The sequence below is a fragment of the Saprolegnia parasitica genome (genome assembly GCF_000151545.1).
Source record: "Saprolegnia parasitica CBS 223.65 unplaced genomic scaffold supercont2.27, whole genome shotgun sequence".
Classification (NCBI taxonomy): Eukaryota; Oomycota; class Saprolegniomycetes; order Saprolegniales; family Saprolegniaceae; genus Saprolegnia; species Saprolegnia parasitica.
Window position 1 is genome coordinate 338,203 of NW_012156421.1, and position 24,164 is coordinate 362,366.

A 24,164-nucleotide genomic window follows, 5' to 3' on the forward strand; every position below is an offset into this window, starting at 1 on the left:
ATCTGCAGTGACGCGTCCGGTCTGAGGAGCTCCAATCTTGACCGACAAGCAGCAGCTAAGCTGCTCGGGAAGCGGGACTGACCGCTGCAGTCGCGGCGCCATGGGTGAATGGACGAAATTGCCGACGAAATGTGAACTGCTCTCGCCATTTCATTTGGCCCATGTATTTTTATTGTTCACAAGTATCGCCATATACATTTTTACAATTATATCTTCTTCGACTGAATTATATTTCGCTTGAACGTTTTAGCACCTCGGCAATTTTTATCCGGACGAATTAGCGGGTGGCCACCGACCGAATTGTTGTTGCGGCAGAAAAAAAAGTCAACGAATTGGACCCCGATTTCATGACGACAAAAACGCCGGTTTTCACAATAGTAGCTGTCTAGGACAGGAGAACTTTGAGTCAGGCGGTTTGCACCCAGGATCTTACTCCTAGGGATCCAGGTGACTGCAGCCAATCGTCAGAGACCAAGGGAATTGCCTTCAACATCCGCGTCGACACCCGCCCAAGCACCGTGCACTCTCGCGCACCTGCGGCCCGTGGGACTCGCCGTCGTACTGTAGTGCGTAGTGCTTACCGACGCGACGGTCCGGTCTCGGACCAACGCGAGCGGCGCTGCAACGATCGCAAGGTCGGGGCTTGTGGCATGAAGAAGATGATTGCACTTTCTGTGACGTGGCTCCTCGAAGAAGGAGAAGGGGCTTGCAATGTTGGCCTGTCATCCGGATAAGCGGCCAGCCGCGTCGGCGAGGAAGGCGCGGGCATCCGGATACGGTGGCTCCAAAAACGAGCTGCTCAAAGCGCAAGTCGCCAGCGCCGAGTCGTCGTCGCCAATGGAGCCGATGGCCGTCGTCCAAGCCCTCCTCTCGCCCCGCTCCATGTCCAACCCCGTGAGCCCGACGACGAGGCCGCCTGCCCGCTCGCGCCGCAACAGCGTCGAGGCCGAGCCGAAGCGGTACTGCGACACGGTCGTGCATCCGATCGACTATCGTTGTCGTAGGAAGTTTACGAGCTTTCCCCTGCCTGGCGCAAGCGCCGACAAGGTAGCCGCAGAGTCCATGGGTCGATGAGGGCTCATGCACACGCTTTGTAGGCCGGGATGCAGCTGCCGCCGCCCGAGGCGAATCCACGTACGATCCTCCATCGCATCCTGCGTGTCGCTGTCGATCGTCGTTGATCGTGACCCTTCTAGTCTTTGGCGACCGCGCGTCGCTGGTGACGCCGCCAACGCGCGACCGGACGTTCTGGATGCCCGACAATGTCTGCAAGGTAGGATCGTGCTGCCATCTTGTTCACGCGTCAATCGAGTCGAACAGGTCTGCCGCGAGTGTGGCGAGGCGTTCAACCTCTTCAAGCGCCGCCACCACTGCCGCCTTTGTGGCCTCATCTACTGCCACGCGTGCAGTCCGCACTCGATTGAGGGCTCGGAGCACGGGTATCCGAACCAGAACATCCGCATCTGCAAGCGCTGCTTCAAGACGCTCGACCCGTCGACCGGCGTCGAGATGAGCGGCTACGACCTCGACCCAGCCTCGCCGACGTCGCCGCTCATGCCCATGAGCCACACGGTCTTCGACTACGATACGCACAACGGCACTACTTTCAACACGCTCGTGTCGGACGCCATCAGCGACGACGTTCCGTCCTCGACCGCGGTCGTCGCGCCGACGTCGACGATACCGAGCTTTCGCCGTCGGCCGAGCATGGAGCTGCGCGGTGCGCTCGCGATCCTCCAGCGTCAGGACACGCCGCTGCTGCCGATGCCACCGATCGGCGAAGATGCAGCGTCGCCATCGCTCTTGGAGCGGCACCAGGTGCCTTCTCCTGTCTTGGACGCGAGGAATGGATGGAGATGTGTGTAGGATGTGGCGGCGAGCCAGCTCCAAGCCTTGCTGCTGCAGCGTATGGAGGCGATTCCGCTGCCATCTCTCGACCGCCAGCTGCTACTTACCGACGTCAAGCAGCACATTTCGTCGACGACCAAGCGGTTTGTCGAGATGCCGTACTTCCGCACGCACCTCGGCTTCAACCACCAAGACCTCATTACCGTCAAGACGATCGCGGCGGCGAAAGCTACAGCTGCGGCCTCGTCCAAGGGGTCGTGTGCCACAAGAATGTGAGCCACAAGAAGGCGGCCAAGGTCCTCGAGTCACCACGCGTGCTCGTCTTGCGCGACGGCATCGTCTTTGGCCACGCGACCGAGCGTCTTAGCTCGCTCGACACGCTTCTCGACCAAGAAAAGACGTACATGAAGCTCATCGTCGAGAAGATCACGCGCATGCAGCCGCACATTGTGTTTACGGGCCAGAGCGTCTCGCGGCTCGCGCAGGACCTCCTCGCCGAAAACAACATTGCGCTTGTCCTGAACGTCAAGCCCGAGCTCCTTGCGCGCATTGCCCGGCACACGAAAGCGACCATCGTCCAAAGTACCGAGCACCTTGTCGCCGACGATATTGGCGTTCTTGGACGCGCGTGCTCGTCCTTCCATGTCGAGACATACCTCGTGCAAGACCAGGTGCGTGTCCATCGACTCGCGGACACGGCTCATTGCAGAGTACGGATCGTCTAGGAAAAACCGAGCCGGAAGCGCGAGTCGTACATTTACCTTGAAGGCTCCGAGCCCGAGGCCGGTGGCACGATCGTGTTTCAAGGCCCGGACAAAGGCGTCTTGCGGCAGCTAAAGGCGCTCTGGGTCGACGTCGCCGCGATGGCATACGACCTCTCGCTCCAAGCGTTTGTCCTCAACGACCTCATGTACCCGGTTGTCCCCGTCTCGAAAAGTACGACCTTGCACGCCGTCAAGGGCATGGTCAAGCAGGTCGACGTACCCAACCGCCCCAAGTACGTTCCATGTGCGTCGCCGACCGAGTTTGCACTCGACTATTACTCGCCGCTCGACAAGGCGCTCGGCGCGTACCTCTTCCAGGACTGCATTGCGCCCAGTACCAAGTGCCAAGTGGCCACCTGTCGCGTCCCACTCATCGATCACATCCAGACGTACTCGTGCGGCAACGGGACGGTCTTGGTGGCGGTCGAGAACCTCCCGGAGAAGGAGCGGCTTCAGATCAGCGCGGTTGTCGACGAGGCCAAGCCCGAGATCTCGTTTTGGCGCTACTGCCGCGAGTGCGCCAAGGTCGTGACGCCGTTTGTGATGCTGTCGTCGATGGCGCTTCAATTTTCGTTTGGCCGGTTCCTAGAAATCATCTTTAGCATCCAAGGCCGCATGCAGCCGGCGCACGATGGCGTCGACTGCACCCACGACGGCCAAGCGAGCCATTTGCTCTACTTCAACTGTGGGCGGCATGCGATTCGCGTCGAGTACCGAGAAGAGCGACCGTGGTTTGTGCAGCACGACAACTGCCTTCCGTTTGACCCGATGTGGTACCTGGGCCTGCAGCAGTCGCTCGCGAAAGACCTCATGACGCCGATCGCCGATTTTATCGTGCTGATCCTCAACGAGATCCACGACTTGCCGACGAGCCGCGGTGCCATGTGCCTCGAGCTCCGCGTCGAGACGGCCAAGAAGGAGCTCATCGCGCAGCTCCGGCAACTCATGGCCCACGGCGAGTTTTCCGCGACCGCCCACAACGACGACGAAGACTCGATTGTACGAGTGATCGAATTTGTCGTCGACAGATTGTCTGATTGTTTTGCGTAGGTCGATGTCAACACGCTGCGCCGGTCCTTCTACCACCTCGCGTCCGAGTGGGTGGCCGCCTTGCAAAAGCTGCAGCACGTGGACGAGGTGCCATTGCGTATCCTCACGACCGAGCTGGCGGGAAGCTCGCCGAGCAGCGTCGTGCCATCGCCCACGACCGCGACGCCAACGACGCTCGAGGTGGCCAAAGTCGAAGCCGAAGCCATCGTCGAGGCCCTACTCGAGGCGCCACTGCCGCTCTCGCTGCCGCCGCCGACGACGTGGAAGTCGACGTTGGGCAGCATCTTGCTTCGGAGCACGGCCAACAGCCCACGCCATAGCCATCATCCGCTCGAGCTGCCCGAACTCGTGACCGCGGGGTCACCGATGCTGCCGCCGGGAGCCCACGGCCGCGTCATTGGCGTGTATGAGGAGCTTCGGTTTTCTTTTGCGGCCTATGCGCTCAACTCGGTCGAGTACGAGACCGAGCTCGCGGCGCTCAAACTGGTCGACCTCCACACGGCCTCGACCGAGCAGCTATTGCGGTCCAAGACGGACACGAGTCTCAAACTCAAATACGCGCACACGCCCGAAATTGAGTTTACGTGCGTCGTGCACTATGCCATTCAGGTACACTACGTCGTGGCGTCATCGTCATCGTTTCCATCTCTAGTTTGAAGCGCTCCGGAGCCTTTTTTACGGTCGCCACGCCGACTACCTTGCATCGATTGCGTCCTGCGCGACGTGGCAAACCAAGGGCGGCAAGTCGGGTGCAAGTTTCTTCCGCACTCAAGACAAGCGCTTCGTCATCAAGTACATCTCCCAGACCGAGCTGCAGGTACGCCTTGTACGCAGTCATCTAATGCCGACGAGATATTTTGTGTGCAGTGCTTCCTGGCGTCGGCGGTTGCCTACTGCGAACACATCGCGCGCGTCTACTACGACGGCATCCCGAGCGTCCTCTCCAAGATTGTCGGCGTCTACTCGGTCACCAAGGCCAAATGGACCGAGCACATCGTTGTGATGGAAAACATCTTTGGCGGCGTCGACGTCTCGCCTGTCTATGACCTCAAGGGCACGACGCGGAACCGATATGCGCCGGCCAGTTCGTCCGTGCTCCTGGACGGCAACCTCCTTGTGCAGACCCAAGGCCTGCCGTGCCCACTGCACCCGCGGTCGTACGAGAAGCTCGTCGAGGCCATCAAGCACGACGTGGCCTTCCTTAGCGACAACAACATCATCGACTACTCGCTCGTGATTGGGTACGTTCCGGACGTCGACCTCTCGCAGGACGCGTCGGTTGTCGGCAACGAGAACGCGCACCTTGGCAAGACGAACCGCGTCATGCTGGTCGGTATCATCGACTACCTCCGGCACTTTGACTTTATCAAGCGCATGGAGAGCGTCGGGAAGAGCGTCACGATGATCGCAGGCCAGGATGCGCCCACGATTGTCGAGCCCAAGATGTACGCCAAGCGGTTCGCGGATGCACTCTCGCTGCAGTACTTTATGCCCGTCCCGAGTCCCTCCGGCAGTATGCTGCTATAGCATGGACGAGCTATAAATCAAACGACATGTATAATCTCGTGTCTTATGGGTGGTCCTTCTTGAGCGAGTACCACGTGAGCTCCTTGGCCTTGGTGAGGCGCAAGACGATCTTGTCGTCCTTCTTCTTCAGCGACGCGTTCATAATGTCCTCGTACAAGGTCTTGATCTTGAAGACGAGGTCGGCGCCGGTCGCGTCGAGGCCGCGGATGCGCACGTCAATGGAGCGCGCGGCCCACTCGAGCACAATGTTGTCGTCGGCGATGGCACCAACGCCGGCGAGGTCGACGTACACGCTCACGGCCTTCTTGCCATCCGCCCAGGCGTACGCCGTGATGGCCTTGTCCTTGGAGACCGGCGCCGGCGCCTCGGACGTGGCGAGGAGGCGCGGCTCGCACTGGCCGTCCCATGCGTGGACTTCAACGTCGTGGCGCTTCTTGTGCGCGTAGTAGTAGGCGTTCTGACCCTTCTCGCGGATGTTGGACTCCAAGGCCGATGGCGCCGTCTCCGTGCTCATGATGGTAGTAGTGTGTCTTCTAGAGGCAGATGATTAGTGACCGCTGACTAGGTCGACGTCGTCGGCGGCGTTGGCGGCAGCGCTCGAGGACGTCAAGTGGGCTCCCATACCACACGTGGTCGAATCGAATGTGGTGCAAGTGCAAAGTCGCAACCGGACACGTGGACTGGAATATCCGGAATCTTCAACTTCTAGAAATTTCTCAATTGAGTCCATTGAGAAACGATCTTTGAGCAACTATAATTCACGCAGGACACGTCTACCGCAGTAGGCGGGTCCATGTCGATATCAGTAGTCGTAGCCGTCGTCCAAACCAAGCGGAGCCCAGCGTCGTAGGTCAAAGAGGCTTGGCCCGCAACGGCACGTCAACCATCGGCAACTCAAAGAGAGCAAGGTCATAAAGCAAGGGCGCCTCGTGGCCATCGTCGTACAAGTAGAAAAGTCTCTGCAGGTTCTTCAAGAGCAGCAACATGCAGACAGCATGTTGCTGCTCTTGAAGAACCTGCAGAGACTTTTGTACTTCGCACGGTCGATGTCGATGTGCTTTTGAGCTCGAGTTGAGTTTAGTGCGAGGTATCCGGCGACCGGATACCGACAGGGGACAGCCATGCACACGATGACGCCGTACTGCTTCCCGCCGACCGCGTTCGAGGCCGAGGCCTTCCGCCCGCTCGAGTTCCTCGAAGAATGCCAGAGCCGCCATCCGATCGCTCAGGTTCACCGCGACCTCGAGGCCTTCAAGCGCTCGCTGGAGAACCAGGTAGATATTGGGCCGACGCCTCGACGACGTCTGCATCCGTCGTTCTCGTAGCTGGTTGCCATCATCGACAAGGACTACGCAGAGTTCCTCCAGCTCTCGACCAAGCTCAAGGGCGTCAACAGCGCCGTATCATCGCTCCGAGAACCGCTGGTTGTCATCATGGACCGTGTTCTCGCCGTGCAAGCCGCCGCCGCCGACCTCGTGGACAAGGCCGACACACAGATTCGCGATCTGCAGCGGCTCGAGCAAACGAAAGCAGATCTTGGTCTCACCATCACGTACGTACGACGCCGTCTTTGGCCTCCGCAGCGCCATGCCTCTGTCCTAGACTCTGCGAAAAGCTCGACCTCGTCGAAAGCCTGTTGCACGTCGCTTCCGGCGACGGCCCGGCGTCATCGTCCGAGGATGACAGCGACATGGAAGACGATGTGTACATACCAATGCCAAGTCACGACCAAGCGCAAGTGCTGGAGCGCGTGGCCAAGCTCACTGTTGAGCTCCAGTACCAGATCGCGCTCGGCGCAGACGTGCCGTCTGTCCAGGTACCTCATCGATGATCGATGGAGCGTGTGGCATGGTGTGCTGTAGGCTGAGGAGCCCCGCATGTCGGCCATCGAGCGCGTGCTGCGTGAGAAGCTCGAGGTTCGTCCGTCGCCATCGGATCGTAGCCAATGCATGCGTTGTATCACTAGGCAGAGCTCGCGACCGAGATCGTGCCCGACTCCTTTTACGCTCGCGATCACGTCATCAACGTCATTAACGTCAACCGGCTCTTGCGCGCCTACGTGGCGCTTCAAGAGACAGCGGTGCCCGAAGAGATGGTCGGGCGCCTCCTCGTGCAGCCTTTTTTGGACTCGACAATGACGCGGTCGCGCTTGGACGGCCGTAGTCGCGGGTCGTGCGAAGGCCTCGGCAGCATCTACTCTGCGATACTCGAGTTTGTCACCAAGACGCTCGGTGGCGTCCTCGCGCTGCCTGTCTGCCAAGGCTCGGCCAAGAACAGCGTCGACCTCCTCACGCAGTCGGTGCGTACATGGCAACTTGGATAACTGCAGCTTCTACTGATCAATTGCGTAGATCTGGAAGCCCGTGTCGGCGACGCTCTGCGAGAAGCTGCCCGAGATCTTCATCGCGTACAACCCCGACCGCATGTACCACGTACGATCTTGCATTGCACTGCGCTATGGCATTGAAAGCGGCTTGCGGGGCTAGAACTACTCCGCGTCCACGGGCTTTCTCACGTCGCTCGAAGCGCTGTGTACCTCGGGTGAGGCGCGGACACGGCTGCGGCTCAGCGCCGCACCGTTTTACGACAAGTGGAACCTCGACGTGTACTACCAGCTGCGGCACTCGGAGCTGACGCAGGCGCTGTCGACGAGCTTTGGGCAGCGGCCGCCCGACGCGACCTTTCTCCAAGAGACGCGGATCGAGGAGTTTGTGTTTCCATCCGCCAAGCAAGTGGCGCTCTTGGCGCGCAAGTGCTTTCGCGACGGTGTTTTGCTGGCTGCGCAGACGCCCAAATTCGCGCGTCTCAGCCTCGAACTCGTTGCCGCGTTCGTTCAGTACTGGCAGCCGCCGCTGACGACAGCACAGCGCCTCGCCGCCGAGAAGGAAAGCGGTATGTTTGGCACCGTCAACCACAGCTGTGTGGCGTCGGCTGACGATGTCTTTGCGTGTGGCAATGATTTGCACCGACTGCAATCTCTGGTAAAACATCGCGGAGTCCCCATGCTTCCAATGGTGATTGGTCTAGATCGCGTCGGACCTCGTGCCAGAGTTGCGCCGTCGACTGACACACGCAGTCCCCTCCGAGGAGGCGGGCGTGCTGGCCACGTCGCTGCTAGCACAGGTACCCTCTTGCGTGTTTAAACAGGTTCAGACGGCCTACGTCCTAGTCGCTCAAGGATCTCGCCGACCTCGAGGCGATCTGCTGGGACATTGCCGCCAACCTCGTGACGGACGACTGCATGAAGCTGCTCCCCGCTGTTCGGTATAGACCCTCGCGCTTGTGATTATTATGTCTCACGCATTCCATTAGCACCATCAAGGGCCAGTACCAGATGACCAACAAACCAATGCCGTCAACGCCGTCGCTCTACGTGGCAACGATCGTCAAGCCGCTTGAGAGCTTCTTGGCCAAATGGGGTGCACCGCTACGCGACAATAGCGGGTTTGCCCAGCGCGTGCTCTTTGCGACCTGCAGCACGTACGCGTCATTGGCCTTGGAGCTGCTCAAGTCGGCGGCCGAGCTGGAAGAATCGTTGAAAAGCCGCAAGCTGCAGCGTGCCTCCGTAGGCATTTCAGCCGCCTCCAAGACCGTCTTACATGTCTCGATGTAGACGGCGACGACCCTCGATGGTGTGTCCGACACGGACAAGATGCGGCGCCAGGTCGAGCTCGACATGCTTGAATTTGGACGGTGCGTTCTTGATACTTTGATACTTTCCGGCAGGAAAAGATGGTGTCTCACTGCATGGGACGATGTTAGGCTCGCACGCGCACTGCACGTCGAGATGGACAAGTGCGACGAGTACGCAGCCATCCTGCGACACGTGGAAAGCGCGTAGGAGCTTTTACCCCTTGACCGCAACGTTGTTCGGATACGCTGGATACCGCCAGCAATCGTCTTCAAATGCACCGCTTTGTTTCTTTTTTGTCATGCGCACCAATTCTAGCAACCTCGCTAACCACGGACCAGAGTCGTGCTCGGCGACCACTTCTTAAGCTGTCGTTGCTGGTCAAATCGCTCAAGAAGAGGAGTACAGCAACGCAGCAACGTTGTCCAAGCCCCGCAGGCTTCTGAAGGCGTTCAATGGTCGCGTCCTCGAAGATTAAGGGTTCAAACCCCGCTGGCACAACGTTGTTTTGTGTTGACTCGCAGCAGCAACACGACGAACGTACTATATTACGTGTACTCGCCGCTGGTAAGAACGCCAGTTCAAACCTCAATTTCACGCGTCGCAGCGTTCGTTTGCTCCAGATGCTGCACCGCTAAATACACAAAAACGAGCTAATAAGCCGTCTACTTTTGTGGCACGGTCGTTTGAGCTACGTCGACGCTACGCCCGCCGCCCACGCGACCGGGTGTGGCCACGTCCGCCTCGGTGACGGGGCCGCTCTCGACGTCCATCTCGTTTAAAATCCCGAATCCGACGCCGCCCGCGGCTGCAATCACTGCGTCGTCCAGACCAAACGCACGCTAAGAGGCGTCTCGGCTGGCGCTCCAGTGGCACAAAGCTTGGGCGCTGCTGCTCGCTGCCGATCGGGCTACCTCGACCGTCGAGCGATGCCAGGAAGTCGTTGGTGGCCCACGATTGGGATGTACATCGAAAGGCGACATCATCGGGAGAATAGAGCGCACCAGCACAAGAGGAGTCTCCGCCAGCAACGACGTTGCCGGCGCAGAGGTTGGTAGTGGCACAATGCGTTCACGGAGGGCAGCTTTCGCGTTCACAGGTGGCGCTTGGCGGGGCGCGGCTGCTGCCTGCCCTGGGCGCATCCCGACTGCGAGCAACAGAGGTGCACCGTCGTTGTCGGGACTGTCCTTGTCGTCCGAATCGGCATAGTCGACAAGCTTCTTGCGGCGCTTGATGGCGTCTGACGCGGCCTCGCTCGCGCGGCGCTTTGCTGAGCGTGTTTTTGTCGCCGTCATGCCGCACGCCTGATGCGAGTCGCTCCAACAAGGCATGAAGCAGGCAGTAGAGACGGGCCCGTACGCGATGCTCCTCGGGCCAAGACGGGCGAAGGCCGCTTCGTCGTCAGGTAGCGTCTCGATACAAGCCAGCACTGTGGATTGTTCGCTCTCGAGCTCGGCACGGCGCGAGAGCTGTGGGGCTCGCGCGGCTCGGACGTAAAGCTCGTCTGGCGCGTCGTCGTTGGCGCTGCTGTGGCGACGCGACGCGTGGACCGAGACTGCACAGCTGAAGTCAAAGCCTCGGGATGAGCGCGGTGCTGGCGGCGACTCCGGCGCTTCTCGCGTCAAGCAGGCGGCAGTGGGCTCGATGCTTGTCGGGTTGCTGTCGTTTTGGCGAATGCAATCTCGACGATCACAATACATTAATCCGGACAAAATTGGCCAATCAAAATCAAGTAAAATTTAGTAAAACCAACCACGCGCCAACAGCTCGCGCCAACAAGCATCGATTCAAGCCAATCCAATGGAGCTCGATCTTTCCGGATACAAGACCTATGAGTGCATCAAGTTGAAACTCTTTTTGGTGGCGCCAAGTCCCGTGTGCACGCAGCTACCGTTGGTCAGCGTATCGAGGACGTCCTCACAGCGGCAGCAGGACTTTTATTGAATGATGATCGCCGCCATGCTACGATCCGATTCGACTCTCTTGCCCAGTCTCGATGTGTTGAAGGCGCGGTCATTAGCGACGAGATACCCGTGCAGGTCCAACACCAAGGCACTTGAAAGCTCTTTCTGCAGGCACGTAGAGCGGCTGTTGCTGTGTGTCGCCCGAGTGCACGTGACATCCGGGAACTCAAGGCCGATGCAACATGTATGCAGGACCAAATAGTACTGCGTTGGGTCTCACATTCTGCGCTACTCCTCCCTCGACGTTGCATCGTCGACTTCGATTACGAGTGGTCGTAGCGGCTCGGGGCTTCCCAGCTACCACGACAAACTAAGAGACAGAATCCAAGCTGCAAAGTACCTGGCGCTGGATCTCCTGGAGCGAATTCAGCAGAAACTCGCGGTGCTTTCGCGACGTCGAGTGCTCGTCTTCGCTGGGCGCGACGCTCGGAAACGACGCCGGTAGCTGCTTTTTGCCTTGGCCCTTGCCTTCTTCTCGAACGTGCTGCTCGTGTCGTCGCGTCCCACAAGCTTTTGCACGATAGCATATGGATTTCGCTTGGTGGTTTTGAGACCGCCCAAGGTTGGCGTTGTCTTGAGCGCATCGAGCCGCGACGCGCTTTCCACCATGTGCTGCAGAGGGCGATGGAACGACTCGGAGTTGAGGTGCGACGCGGTGAGGTCCGTGAAGAAATCGTCTTCCTTCTTGACGAGCGAATGCGCGAGGACGTTGGGGTTGGGCACCATGGCGGGCACCAGCTTCCACTCGTCGGGCATGTACGGCACCTTTTTCAAATCGTCGCGCTTGACGTCGCTCGGGAGGCTGCGCTCCATGTCGCTCAGCATCGTATGGTCGATCCGCATGGGCAGCGTCGGCGGGTCCGTGAACGGGTACTGGGTCTTGACCGTCATCTTGAGCGCTGGTTTTGCTTTCACGGGTTTCGGCAGCCACGCATCGTCCGGTGGCTTGGTACTTTTGACTTCAAAGCGCGCTTTGAGCGGTGGCACGAGCCGCTTGGGCCGTAAAATCGCAGGCGCGTGCTCCCGCACCGTATTTACTTCGAGCGCCGACGTGCTAAAGTCGGCGTACACGAGGTAGCAGTTCTCGCAGACCGGCGCCGTCTTGTACAGAAAGACCGGGTCGGTCGCAAAGCGAAGAAAGTCGTGGACGGTCAAGTTCGGATGGAGATAGAGCAACACGGGTGGGATCGTCACGTCCGCCTCGGTGACGGGGCCGGTCTCGACGTCCATCTCGTTTAAAATCCCGAATCCGACGCCGCCCGCGGCTGCAATCACTGCGTCGTCCGGCGGCCATAGGACCACTGAGGCCTTGGACGCGCGGAGGTGCGTGAGGAGCTGCCGAAAGTGCTCGATCACGGCCTTGTAGCTGGCGTGGAGCATGTGTACTTGGTCAATCGCCTTGGCGCAGCTGGTGCACTTGGCGATCACCGCGTTCTTCTTCGAGGGTTTCCCGTCCGGCATCGCGCTAAGGTGCACGAACGCTGGGACTTGGGCGTCGGATGTCATGTCGATCGGCCGATGCTCGCCATGCGAGAGCCGAATCGAGGACGACCAGAGCAGCCAGACGCGGTCGTCGGCGTCCGTCTTGAGGTGGAGCACCATGCGCGAGATGCGGTACTTGTGGAACGACACCTCCATGACATGATCGACGACTTGTTCGCAGAGGTACTGGATGTCGCCCGGCAGAATCGAGCCGCGCACGGGATCTACATCAAGACAATCATGATGACGATCCTTGCAATGCATGACAAAGTCATCATTTTTGCACAAATTGAAGTGTGTACCAGGGTTGCTGTAGGCGTCGGCGCCATCGAAGGTCACGGCGCGCTCGTAGATACCATACCGCGTGTCGTGCAGCTTGCGCACGTTCGTCTTGCGCTCCAGCAGACACATCTTGGGTGTCCAGACCGCGCGGATCATGGCTACGATATATTGATACAAAGGCTGGAAACAACAGGGTTGTACAGTTGGACGCGCCCTTGGAGACGACAAAGCGCTGCAGCACGCCATTATGTACTTTGGCTCGGTTGTACAAGAAGTCCTCTGCCACCATAGCATTGAGGTATATCTATCGACGAGAACGACGTACTGAGGCCGTCGACGTTGAGGTACTCGATCGTCGGGCTGTCTATGCAGGTCCTCGTAGAGCCGCCGCGAAGCTGCTGTCGGTACCGTTCTCCATGTAGATGTAGTAGGCGACAATGTCAATGCCGCAGAGCTTGCGGCAAAACTCCTTTTCGATCTGAACGTTGGCCAGCGACGCTTTGGCCTTCTTCTTGACCTTGCCCGACTTGGAGGTAAAGTACCAGTACGCGGGCTGCGTGAACTTGTAGATGATCGTATCCGGAATCAAGAGCGACGGGCCGCCGCCAAACTCGTCCTTGCACCAGAGGTAGTAGAAGAGGTTCTCGACGAGTCCATCGCCGTCGAGCGCCCAATTGGCCTCGTGCTCCATTATTTGGATCCGATGCGGCCTTTCCCACTTGGCCCTTGAAACGACCAGATCTTTTTTGTATCTTTCATGGGCAACTCCGTCTGCGGCTGCGGTCGCGTCCCGCCGCCGAGCGACGACGTCATGGACGCGCTCTTCGCGCCGAGTCCGCGCAAGGAGTATGTGCCTCCGTCGACGTCGACGATGACGCGCACGCTGCTCAAGCCGACCAAGTCGCCAGCTTCGGCCAAAGGCAACGACACGGCGCCCGTCAAGCCTAAAGTGAGCACGAAGCTCGTGGAAGTCAAGGAGGAGGAGGCGCCGGTACCGCGGCAGCACGCGGTCAGCGACCCGACGCCGACGCACCAACACCACCCTCCGCACCAGCACCAGCACCACCACCACGCGCCGCCTCCGACGCCGAAGGAGGACCTCGGAAAGGCGCTGGCCATCAGCCTAATGGACGAGGAAGCCGCATCCAGCACCAGCTTGGAGCGCGACGGCAGTGCAACCAGCCGTGATGACTCATCCACGTCGCTCGAATCAACCGCGTCGACCGCCAGCCTCGGGTCGCCTCGCGCCGCGTCGTCGCCTGACAACAGCACGCACGGCAGCAGCCACAAGTCGTCCAAGAAGAAGGCCAAGTACGGGCGAGCCAACTACCGCGCGGGCTCGAGCAAGGGTCATCGCCACCACGCGTCGACCTAAGATCTAGGTTATACTATCGTGTACCAATCAAGTCAAAATTGGGTGTTGTATTTTCCAGCCTACTCTACGTCAATGAAGCATCATCATTGGTCGTCTTGCAACATTTACGGGATGCTCTTGATGTACTGGAGGAGCTGGTTCTCGGTGAGGCTGCCGTCGAGGCCACCCATCATGCTGGCCGCACTGTCGACGACAAACTTGAACTGCGGCTCGTCGCACTCGTAGCCGCCGACGCCGTACGGCGCGTTCTTGGGCGTGAAAATAAGCCCCTCGACGTCGTGCGTGATGCGCGGGATGAAGGTGCGCAAGACGTGCTCGGCCTTCTCGAGTCGAAAGTGATCCTTCATGCGCACCCGGAACGGCTCGGCCTCCAAGTCGAGGTGCTTGTCCTACATATTTACCTGAGGAATCGGACACGGGATGGTATTGGCGTACGCTCTTCCGCGGCAAAATGATCTCGTTCTGCAGACACTGCAGCCGCTTCTCGAGCTTGCCTTTCCACACCGGCGTGTTCTCCCACGCGATGATATCGTAGGCCAAGTAGCGTGGCACGACGGTGTCGCCGTCTTGATCTTGGACGAGGACACCATCGACGAGCGTCATGTCTGTATTCTCATGCTATTTCATCAGCATCATCATCAGCATCAGCATGTTCTTCCATACTTGTACGGCCTACCAACGCACGCTTCCGGGGCAGCTTGACGTTGACCTTGGTGAATGTCATGCGCCGCGACACGAGGTAGACACCGTCCTTGAGCCCGAGGAGGAGGCACCGGATCCTACAAGGCAATTGGCGTCGTGCGACCTTTGGAGAGAACGCTACCCGCGGGCCCGCCACGTCACGAGGTACGACTTGGTGAGCGACCCCGGCTTGTCGAGCGCAGGGTCGCGAATGTGAATCTTGGTCAGCGACATGGTCTACGCGCATGTGTTGGAGAACGAGAGGGTAGGTGCTCAAGACCGCACCTCGCTGCCGGGAAAGCCGTCGACACCCGTGAGCTGCTGCACGACCGAGACAAGTTTTTCGTGCTCCTTCGAGTCCTCGGGCACGGGCGTGCCGAACGGGAATGGCTCGACGTCGTCTTCCCACGTGCGGATCTTGCGCTTCTTGGTCTTGGCGACCTCGACGGGCGCCGGCGGCGGCACGTACGGAGGCGGCGCAAAGGGCGGTGGCGCGAAAGCTTTCGGCCGGTGCACCACGGGGGCGGAAGCAGCGGCAGCGACGACGGGCTGGGCCACCACAAGTGCGGCCGACCGCACGAAGGGCGTCGCCTTGTCGTCGTCCGTGAGCACTTCGCTGCCGATCGTCAAGGACGGATCGACATGTGCTGCGGACGTGTCCCATGACGGCGGCGCTGGCACGGACAAGCGCGACTCGGGCGACTTGAGCATCGCGTAGTAGCGTCGGTAGAGCGCCTAATGAGACCAAGCAGGAGTTGTCGCATGCAAGCGCCATCATGGCCATGCGGTACCTGGAGGCACGGTACCGAGTAGATGCCAGGCGCATTCGTCTTCTTGTACAAGTCGATGGCTTCGAGGAGATGCATGTTGCCATGCTCGACAAGGTAGCTACAAGTCGCTAACTCATCGTCCTCAAGTACAAATACCATTGTACCTCACGATAAGAAAGCCCGCGACGTTGTAGCCGTAGCCGCCAAACACAGCCACGTGCGTGTCGGGCTCGTTGGCCGCGACGTGCTTCTGCACCGCGTCGCAGAAGGCCTTGACGATGGCCTTGGGCGGCACGTCGTCTTCGAATGGCGGGAGCTTGACGCACTGAACGTCCCAGTCGTCCCATTCTCTAGTCGAACAGGTGCGTGACGTGGCAAGCACATGCAGCGCGTGTACCGTGCGTCGTGGTAGTAGCAGCCATTGCCCGACGCGTCAATGACCGTCGTGACATTGATGCGGTCGCCGCGCGCGCTCTTCTGGATGAGGCCTTCCATGAGGTCGCTCGGGCTCCCACCCGCAAACGACTCGTCGTAGTGGATCTCGTAGAGCGGTGCCAGCGGCGCGCGCACGGGCAAGAGGTTCTTCACGACGGCGCCGAACATGGGCGTCTTCTGCCACGCCGTCCACTCGGTCGGCGACCATGGCAGCAGCTTGCGCCCGCCCGAGGCCTTGGCCCGCGGCTGCTGCTTGAGCAGCGCCTGGATGCGCTCGATGGGGACCGCCATTCGCCCGAATTTGTTCTTTCGCGTCGCATCTTGGTTGGATATAGGTTTCCGCCTTTTCGATTGGTAGAAAAGGAGGCTATTTCGACCGATTTGCACCAATCCAACACGGTTGTCACGCTTCGCGCCAGATTGCTGTTTGAATCCAAGTCGGAGGAGGCTGACGACGACCTTTGTTCGACGGGCAGTGGTCGAGCTACGACCGAATGCTTCTCGACGCATGGCCGTCCAAGTCCTCCTTGGTACTATCACAGCAGACAAGACATGGACAGACGCTCGGGTCAGCAGACCGCACTGGATTGCACCGGCGATCTCCGCCACGCAGGACGGCGCGATGGAGCACTTCAGACCTTGTTGACATGACCTTGGTTTCCTATCTTCTTGCAAAAGGCATTGGCGGTGTTGGAGGCTCGAGCGACATGCCGTGCGATTGTACTACACCGTGGGATAAGATCAAAGGTATTGCACGGGTGGTCAAACGATCGGTGCTGTAGGAAGCGCATGGCAACCCCTCCAATGGCCTTGGTAGCACCTGCTCCATGCATTACCCAGGTCGCCTCTCGCAGCGACAAGGACGACGACAGGTGGCCGTTCCATTGCAGACAAGCGCGTCATTAGCTTTTGCACGAGGACTCGGAGCGGTATCGCCGTCTTCTTTGCTGCTGCGATCAAGGTCGACGCATCTGCATCGTTGGCTTCCTACGCGGACCCGGATCGCCGCTGGCTGAGATGCTTGCAGCCGTGGGAATGATCGTTGGACATCGCCACCACCACCACGGTTCCCGGGCGGGTTGGTGGAATCGTAGAGCTTGATGATGCATTGGCTTAGGTGACGCTGTGCATTTTGCTAAAGCGGGCGCGCGCCTCGACGTACTCGGAGTACGTGTCGCGCTTCCGGAAGTGGCTCATGTCCTTGTCGCGGTTGAGCACCTTCATCTCGGCGTCGTAGCCAAACGCGTCCTTCGTCGTCGTGCTGAGCTTGTACTCGGACGGGATCGGAAGGCCGTGGAGGATTCCGTGCATGTGCAGCCGCTTCGCCTTCGGAATCGGCTTGGGGACCACGACCTTGTCCATTCGCGGCCGTCGCTCATGTCCATCTCGTCGTTGTTGCTGGGCTTGGCCTACATGCATGCATGTCATCCAAGGCCTCATCCTCTCGTCGTCTTACGCGCGACGTCTTGTCAAGTGGTGTCCCATTGACTTCCTTGAGCAGGCTACAGCAGCATCTCTCTCATGGAGTATCACCAGGAGGAGGTTGATGTAGCAATGTCGGCGTCTTTCGCGATCGGATCGGCGCGAAGCAGCGCGCGCTCGTCGACGCGCGTCTTCCTGCCCTTGGACGCTGGCTTGGGCGGGTCCGCGAGGATCTCCTTCTCCTTGGTCGACATCTCTTCGGTCGCCATCGTCGTGCTCTTCCTATTCCATCATGGCCTCTACCGTTGCACCGACTTGGGCGAGTACCAGTCGTTGACGTGGCCCTGAAAGATCGGGTTGCAGAGGCCGATGGTCTGCTTGAGCGACGCGAGCTCGCGGTCGAGCGCGTCGCCTTCGAGCCCCGTCGCTTGCTGCCGCTTGCTCATGCTGCGTCGGCTCTATATTTAGGCTCGATGCCATATTTAGAGAGCAACAGAAAGCAATACGAAGCAATACAAAGCAATCACGTTCCATGGGATTACGATCGTCCTGCAACCGGTTGGATTAGACCAGCGGCTCAATGTCCATTTCGACGACAGAGCACGGGTACAGGAGCTCGTAGTGCTCGAGGACCACCGGATGCAAGACGCCAAACGTGCCGAGCTTGAGCGTCTCGCCGTTGCGCGTGAGGACAATGTCGGCGCAGCGGCCAGGGAAGAAGGTCGCGTCTACGCCACGCATGATTAGTCCGTCATGCCGATGCAAGAAGAAGCGTACTGGACGACGGCACCATGGTGTAGAAGAGGTCCTTGTCGTGGCCCACCTCGAGGCTGCAGCCAATGCCGAGCAGCTGCATGACGCGGTCGACGAGGCCGTGGATGACCTCAAAGCCGTCCGTGTTGCCCGTGTAGAGACCGCAGAGGCGGCGCACGTTCTTGGCGCCAACGTCGGTCGCGTCGTCGAGGACCACGACGTCCGAAATCTCAAAGAGCTTGACGCCGTCCTTGAACGACATCGACTTGTTGTTCAGGACCGTCTTGAGCACGCCCGGGATCATGGTCGTCCGCACCACCTAGGCGACAACTTTTTCTAGCAAAAGATAATGCTTGAAATCGATCCTGCACCTCGAATTCGATCGTCGACGGGTTGGCGAGCACCACCGCGGTCTTGCCGTCGTCCTTTTGGTTGAGGAACTTGAAGTTCTCGTCGTGCGAGCAGAGGCCGTGCGTGAGGAGCTCCATGTAGCCGGCACGCGAAATCTCGTCGCGCAAGTGGTCGCCGAGCTTGTTGATGGGCTGCGGCTGGCCGATCGTGAGCGTCGGCGGCTGCGTCACCGGAATGTTGTCGTAGCCGTACGCAATCCCGACGTCTTCCATGACATCGACGGGGTGGAGGATGTCGGACCGCGTCGGCGGCACCTGCACCTTGATGCTGTGGCTCTCCGCAAGGTACGTAGCCTGGAGCTGCATCTTGACGCAGAGCTTGCAAATGCGCTCGACGTCCAAGTCGATCGGCTCCTTCGTGCCAAAGAGCATCGACTGAATGTCCTTGACCTTGGTGACGACCTACGCACAGCTATCGCATGGGCTATCGCATGGGTTTCGCACCTCGCGGTTCGACATGTTGGGTGTCGTCTCCTTGTGGCCGTCATGCTCGTACACAATCTCGACGGGCTCGACCGTGAACGGCGCGGCGCAGTACTGCGAGAACATGGCGATCATCGTGTTCAAGACCACGTTGGCCTTGGTGATGTCCGTCGCCGTGCACTCGATAAAGACGTTCTTCGTCGAGAGCTTGATCTACACAAGCATTATTCTCAGCATCCCATGCAAAGCGACGACGTACCTTCGAGTGCTCCGAGTTGATGATGGGCGGCAGCGACAGCAGCGTCTCGTTCTTGTCGTAGATCACCTAGTATGGCGCATGAGCTACCCATCATGGCGAGATGATAGATACCGGGTACGTCGGGAAGTCGTAGATGATGTCCGTGTACGGCTTGAGGTGCTTGCAGTCGGCGCTCGTGCGGTAGTGGTCGAGGAGCTCGCGCGCGCTGAACTCGCGCGTCTGCGACAGCGGCACGAAGCGGATGTTCTCCGGCGCGCGGCCCTAGAACGTCGTCACTTGAGCAACGTCATGGTGACCTCTGGCAACGTCGCACCTCGTACGTGAACGGGCCCGAGATCGTGTCGAGGTCGTGCGTGCCAATGGCGACGAGCGTTCGGCGACGGCAAATGTTTTGGTGCAGCTTGTCCTGCAAGTCGATGAAGCTGTCGTAGCGCTCCTGCGTGAACGTCACGTCGCGGAGGATGCACGAGACCACGAACGGGCGCATGGTCTCGAGGCCCATGTTCTTCTTGACCGTAATGACGTGCATTGTCTTGGGCTCAATGACGCGGAAGATCGGCGGCAGCTCCTTCTGCATGAAGACACGCAGCGCGCGGGCAATACCTTCGACGCAGAGCAAGTCGTAGCGGTTGGCCGGCACGTCAATCTTGTAGATGACCGTGTCGTCGGCGCCGGCCGCGGCCTTGGCGCCCTGCTCCTTCTCCTTCATGAGGCGCTCGCTCGTGATCTCATCGAGCTCGATGCCAAACTCGAAGCAGAGATGGTCGAACTCTTCGTCCGAGAAGCGCTGGCCGATCGCCGCAAAGAGCTCGTCGCGCTTGACGCCCACGGTCGGCATGCTGTCGCAAAAGTACTTGTGTGGACTTCCTCCATACAAACTATCCGGACAGCATCCGGATCGCCCACGTTCTTGCGGTCCAGAACCTCGAAGTGGCGGAGTGCGATGGGCGGCAAGGACGAGCATGGGGCCAGCACGAGGTAGGATGACAGTCCGCAAGCGGAGACAGTAGGCTTAGTATGGCCATCAACCTCGCAGCGCCAACGCTTGTCGTCTCAAAGTTTGCATGCTCACACATGTCATCGGCGCGTGGCATCTGCATGGACCATAGACCTTGGACACGGGCAGTGGGCATGACGCATGGCGTCCAGTTCAGCTCTGGATCTCCTCCGTCTTGCATTATGCTTTGGGGTACGCGAGCGCAGCGTGGTTGGCTGCAAGCGGGTGGCATGGCAGTCATGGTAAGACGCAGGTTGCCGGTTGCATGGCATGAAGAGACCTGTTGGCAACGTCCCACAGACTTGCCAGTCAGAACGGCTCGCATTGTACTTCAGGCATCAGAACGCGTGCGCTGCTTCTCGACGCTGCTGCATCGATCGACGTGGTCGAACGTCCTTGCAGAGCCGCAAGCTCGCTGGCTGCTGGCGGAAAGGACACGAGCAACAGCAGATATTGCCATGTCAAGAGAAGGGATAGTGGTGTCATGTATTTCATTCATTGCATTGCGCGACAAGGCGGAGCCGCTTACAAGTAGAGACCTTCGGGGATGTTGGCCTTCTTCTTGTACAGAGCCTTTTCCTTGGCCTTGCGAAAGTCGGTTTGCGTTACGCGCATGCGGCGCTCGCGAAGCGCCAAGAGGCCGGCTTCCGTGCACACAGCCTTGATGTCAGCGCCCGAGAGCTCGTCCTTGGACATGACAAACTCCTCGAGCTCGACGTCGTCCGAGAGACTCATACGACTCGTGTGGATCGCAAAAATGCGGCGCTTGGTCTTGACGTCCGGGAGCGGGAACTCGATCTAGACGTGCAAAAGCTCAGTGTGAAAAACGCAGCAATGGGATAATGTGTACCTTGCGATCGATACGACCTGGCCGAATCAAAGCCGGATCAAGGCTTTCAATGGCGTTCGTTGCCATGATCACCTAGGCAGCGCATGAGACAAGACGGCTAGTGCAAGAGTGAGGTATACCTTGACATCACCACGTTCATCGAAACCATCGAGCTGGTTAAGGAGCTCAAGCATCGTACGCTGAATTTCACGGGTACCGCCACTGCTCGAGTCGTAGCGCTTGCTACCGACAGCATCGATTTCGTCGATGAACACGATCGACGGCGCGTGGTCATCGGCGACGCGGAACATCTCACGCACGAGCTTCGGGCCATCACCGAGGTACTTTTGAATGAGCTCCGAGCCCACGACACGCAAGAAGGTCGCCGACGTCTGGTTGGCGACGGCCTTGGCGAGAAGCGTCTTGCCGGTACCGGGCTCACCGTAGAGAATGACACCTTTCGGCGGCTTGATGCCAATGCCTTCGTAGAGTTCGGGATGTGTGAGCGGCAGTTCGACAGCTTCCTTGATCTCTTGGATTTGCTGGTCGAGGCCACCAATGTCAGCGTACGACTCGAGCGGCGCCTTGTCGACCTTCATGACGCTGACCATCGGATCCGTGTCGTTCGAGAGGATACCAACGACCGCCATGACCTTGTTGTGGAGCAAGACCGAGCAGCCCGCCTCGAGCATGTCTTGGTTGACGAACGACATGACGCTGACGTAGTACTCAGGGCCGACGCTGGACGACACGATCGCGTGGTTGTCGTCAATCATCTCTTCCAGAGTCCCGACGCCCATGGGCGTGCCACGGAGGTCGTCGACCTTGGAACGCTCCTCCTCGTCCTTCTCCTGTTTGGGCTTCATGACCTCTTGGTTCTTGATGAACTCCTCTTCCATCAAGAGGAAGTCCTTGATGCGCTCGAGCTTGAGGAGGCGCAGCTTGCACTTGGCGGTCGGGAAGACCGCGGGGATCCGCGTCGCGACCGAGGGACCCTTCTTCTTCTTGCGCTTGCGGGTCATGGCGCCCCCGCGCGGCTCGAACTTCTTGCGCTTGGGCGCTTCGTCCTTCTTCTCGGGCTTCTTGCTGCCCGGGAGCCCGCTTTGTCCCTGCCCCATATTTCTTTGGATACAAACTTTGTAGCAGGGGGATCAATCCGGTTACTATAGACCTTAACCGGATTCGCCCTCTCGCCCCTTCGGGATTCTTCTCCGGATACGAGGCGCGCAGAGCGTGCCACGTGGGCCTAAGATCTTGGATCGCGACTTCGGCAGCGACCTATCCGACCACGGTCTTCCCACGGGCACGACCGGGGTGGGTACGAGTCATGGGCACCGTGTTCATGTACATCGAATCGACTCGCTACGACGCACAGTGCAGTGCGTCGCTACGTCACGCACCATGGCCGCTCTGCCCTACTGCCATGTGAACGCCACAAAAACTGCCATGTTAACTGGTGGTGAGAGGTTCAAGTGCGATGGCTTCCGACAGCGTCTTCACCACCATCGTTGCCGCTTAGTTTACCGGCACGGTTCCGATGCTAAGCGCTAGATCTTTGCCGATGGTCTCGACAAGATGCCAAAAAGATGTGCTACAACTGCACGGGCAGCGCGCTCGGCGTGAGCTGCGGAGCTCGCAATTGCAGCCATGATCTGGTCGTGGACAAACTCGTTGCCGAGAACGTTGAGATGCAGACCGTCGGAAAGCACGTCCTTCTGCATGCCCTGGAGCAGGGTCCAGAGATCGACGACGGGAAAGTGCAGGCGACGAGCCACCTCCATGCACAGGCTGGCATAGGCACCTGCCCGCGCATTTAGGTGGGCTTGATCAGTAAACATGTCGTCGTCCGAGACGGCCGGTGTCAAAAAGAGAAACTTGGTCGCGGGAAACGCATCGAGAAAGCCGTGCACGATACCCTCGAGGTTCGCCTTGTACTCGTCGGGCGGGACATACTGGTCGGTCGCATTCGGACGGGTGGCGTCGTTCGTACCAAGCTCGAGGATCACGAGGCTCGGCGGTCGGGTAGACCATTCCTGCAGCATTGCCGGGACGGTTGGCAAGTAGTTGCTAGCCACGTTGCTTGACTTTAAGCTTGGAATACATTGCGCATACCGCGTTGTCCAACCCGACCGACCGCGGTTGATAACGTCTGCTCGACGAATGTAGTTCTCAGCGAGCAGTGCTTGAAACCCGTGGAGGCTCACGGTGGATGCTTGCTGCGTGATCGAGTCGCCAATCATGAGGAGCAAGGGCTTGGGCGTTGGCGCCATCGTAGCTTCCTCGACCTTTGGCGGCGCGGCAAAGCCAGCAAACACAGCTGCGCCGGCTACGGTACCGATTGCGACGCCCGCGAGGACGAGGCAAGCTACAAACGCTCGGCGATTGAGGTGAATGGAGGAGGTCAAGATACTGCATACCTGCAATGAGGCAGCGACGGCAGCCGAGCCGCTGCGTTGGTACTGGTGAAGCTTCCTTGCCCGTGCGGATCAGCTCAACCTCCGCCATACCGGAAACCTTGCGTCTGAATCCAGTTGTCTCCAGCTGGTCACGTCGTATCTTGACGGCGACTATTACCACGCATTTTTCACGTGAGAAATGACGCACCAGAGGTGGGTAATTACCACGACAGCAAACCCGTGCGGCGTCACATTCCCTCTCCACGCCCCAGTGCATGTCCATCATTGGGTGATGTCGCTTTGAACTGCCGTAGGATGACGCCGAAAGCGTGCTCTTACGAGGAATGCGCGCTGTCGTGGGTGTTTGGCGTGTTTTACACGTGGGAAATCGCCCGTCAGCGACAACCATGCATTCTAAACTTCACAACCAACAACAGCAACGACACTACCGGCGCCGCGATACATGCTACTTGCAGGTAGAAGAGGCATTGGCGCCCTCATGGTGGCTATCGATAGCAGTCGACGCGACGCCGTTTATGCACATGTCGGTTGGGCTGCAGATTGTAACCCCACTACCCTTTCCTGAAACGTCTAGTCCACGGTTGTTGCGCTGCAACTTGGACATGACTGGTCCACACGTTTGTGTCTACTACGCTTGTATTGCGCTCGCAGAGCCGCCAGAATAACTTGACGTTTGCCAACAGGATGGTGGCGAGGTTCTGCGTCGTGTCGCCGGAGCCGCGTTCGGTGTTGCCACGTCATGCTTTGCATATTCCACTGCTGACATGCTAGTATCGTTTGCGCACAACGACTCGTCGTACGAAATCTGCACACTATTCAAAAGCAAGAGACTATTCAAAAGCAAG

The 24,164-nt window shown here is 59.2% G+C and overlaps 10 protein-coding genes across 10 annotated transcripts; 3 read left to right on the plus strand and 7 right to left on the minus strand.

Annotated features, from left to right (window-relative positions):
- Window positions 1-797: 797 nt before the first annotated feature.
- On the plus strand, window positions 798-5,212 carry SPRG_07388 (hypothetical protein). Its single transcript, XM_012346174.1, has 11 exons — window positions 798-959; window positions 1,005-1,047; window positions 1,098-1,134; window positions 1,197-1,273; window positions 1,321-1,818; window positions 1,867-2,102; window positions 2,126-2,519; window positions 2,574-3,611; window positions 3,663-4,271; window positions 4,315-4,479; window positions 4,530-5,212. The coding sequence occupies exons 1-11, from the start codon at window positions 838-840 to the stop codon at window positions 5,187-5,189; spliced, it is 3,879 nt and encodes a 1,292-aa protein (XP_012201564.1). The 5' UTR covers window positions 798-837; the 3' UTR covers window positions 5,190-5,212.
- Window positions 5,196-5,822, minus strand: SPRG_07389 (hypothetical protein). Its single transcript, XM_012346175.1, has one exon. It carries the CDS (start codon window positions 5,701-5,703, stop codon window positions 5,233-5,235), a length of 471 nt encoding a protein of 156 aa, XP_012201565.1. The 5' UTR covers window positions 5,704-5,822; the 3' UTR covers window positions 5,196-5,232.
- A 488-nt stretch (window positions 5,823-6,310) lies between these two features.
- On the plus strand, window positions 6,311-9,155 carry SPRG_07390 (hypothetical protein; the record flags this gene model as incomplete). The annotated part of the gene is made up of 12 exons (XM_012346176.1): window positions 6,311-6,463; window positions 6,515-6,741; window positions 6,792-7,005; window positions 7,052-7,105; window positions 7,156-7,488; window positions 7,541-7,621; window positions 7,676-8,170; window positions 8,217-8,312; window positions 8,359-8,453; window positions 8,502-8,781; window positions 8,803-8,882; window positions 8,952-9,155. 12 exons carry the CDS (start codon window positions 6,311-6,313, stop codon window positions 9,028-9,030), a joined length of 2,187 nt encoding a protein of 728 aa, XP_012201566.1. The 3' UTR covers window positions 9,031-9,155.
- A 1,967-nt stretch (window positions 9,156-11,122) lies between these two features.
- On the minus strand, window positions 11,123-13,274 carry SPRG_07391 (hypothetical protein). Its single transcript, XM_012346177.1, has 5 exons — window positions 12,957-13,274; window positions 12,874-12,912; window positions 12,750-12,827; window positions 12,569-12,706; window positions 11,123-12,490 (listed from the first exon to the last, which is right to left on the minus strand). The coding sequence occupies exons 1-5, from the start codon at window positions 13,237-13,239 to the stop codon at window positions 11,151-11,153; spliced, it is 1,878 nt and encodes a 625-aa protein (XP_012201567.1). The 5' UTR covers window positions 13,240-13,274; the 3' UTR covers window positions 11,123-11,150.
- A 12-nt stretch (window positions 13,275-13,286) lies between these two features.
- On the plus strand, window positions 13,287-13,968 carry SPRG_07392 (hypothetical protein). The gene has a single exon (XM_012346178.1). It carries the CDS (start codon window positions 13,306-13,308, stop codon window positions 13,921-13,923), a length of 618 nt encoding a protein of 205 aa, XP_012201568.1. The 5' UTR covers window positions 13,287-13,305; the 3' UTR covers window positions 13,924-13,968.
- On the minus strand, window positions 13,962-16,105 carry SPRG_07393 (hypothetical protein). Its single transcript, XM_012346179.1, has 8 exons — window positions 15,772-16,105; window positions 15,539-15,724; window positions 15,396-15,492; window positions 14,890-15,339; window positions 14,747-14,841; window positions 14,600-14,702; window positions 14,359-14,541; window positions 13,962-14,312 (listed from the first exon to the last, which is right to left on the minus strand). The coding sequence occupies exons 1-8, from the start codon at window positions 16,098-16,100 to the stop codon at window positions 14,028-14,030; spliced, it is 1,728 nt and encodes a 575-aa protein (XP_012201569.1). The 5' UTR covers window positions 16,101-16,105; the 3' UTR covers window positions 13,962-14,027.
- Window positions 16,106-16,922: 817 nt separating this feature from the next.
- Window positions 16,923-17,677, minus strand: SPRG_07394 (hypothetical protein; the record flags this gene model as incomplete). Its single annotated transcript, XM_012346180.1, has 4 exons — window positions 16,923-17,162; window positions 17,266-17,311; window positions 17,343-17,513; window positions 17,559-17,677. The coding sequence occupies 4 exons, from the start codon at window positions 17,675-17,677 to the stop codon at window positions 16,923-16,925; spliced, it is 576 nt and encodes a 191-aa protein (XP_012201570.1).
- Window positions 17,678-17,738: 61 nt separating this feature from the next.
- Window positions 17,739-19,945, minus strand: SPRG_07395 (phenylalanyl-tRNA synthetase). The gene is made up of 7 exons (XM_012346181.1): window positions 19,390-19,945; window positions 19,188-19,337; window positions 19,077-19,142; window positions 18,839-19,030; window positions 18,356-18,796; window positions 18,009-18,303; window positions 17,739-17,959 (listed from the first exon to the last, which is right to left on the minus strand). The coding sequence occupies exons 1-7, from the start codon at window positions 19,912-19,914 to the stop codon at window positions 17,796-17,798; spliced, it is 1,833 nt and encodes a 610-aa protein (XP_012201571.1). The 5' UTR covers window positions 19,915-19,945; the 3' UTR covers window positions 17,739-17,795.
- A 602-nt stretch (window positions 19,946-20,547) lies between these two features.
- On the minus strand, window positions 20,548-22,026 carry SPRG_07396 (26S proteasome regulatory subunit 4 A). Its single transcript, XM_012346182.1, has 3 exons — window positions 21,043-22,026; window positions 20,924-20,995; window positions 20,548-20,871 (listed from the first exon to the last, which is right to left on the minus strand). Exons 1-3 carry the CDS (start codon window positions 22,018-22,020, stop codon window positions 20,599-20,601), a joined length of 1,323 nt encoding a protein of 440 aa, XP_012201572.1. The 5' UTR covers window positions 22,021-22,026; the 3' UTR covers window positions 20,548-20,598.
- A 391-nt stretch (window positions 22,027-22,417) lies between these two features.
- SPRG_07397 (hypothetical protein) lies at window positions 22,418-23,407 on the minus strand (the record flags this gene model as incomplete). Its single annotated transcript, XM_012346183.1, has 4 exons — window positions 22,418-22,449; window positions 22,506-22,969; window positions 23,015-23,267; window positions 23,320-23,407. 4 exons carry the CDS (start codon window positions 23,405-23,407, stop codon window positions 22,418-22,420), a joined length of 837 nt encoding a protein of 278 aa, XP_012201573.1.
- Between the last annotated feature and the right edge of the window lie 757 nt (window positions 23,408-24,164).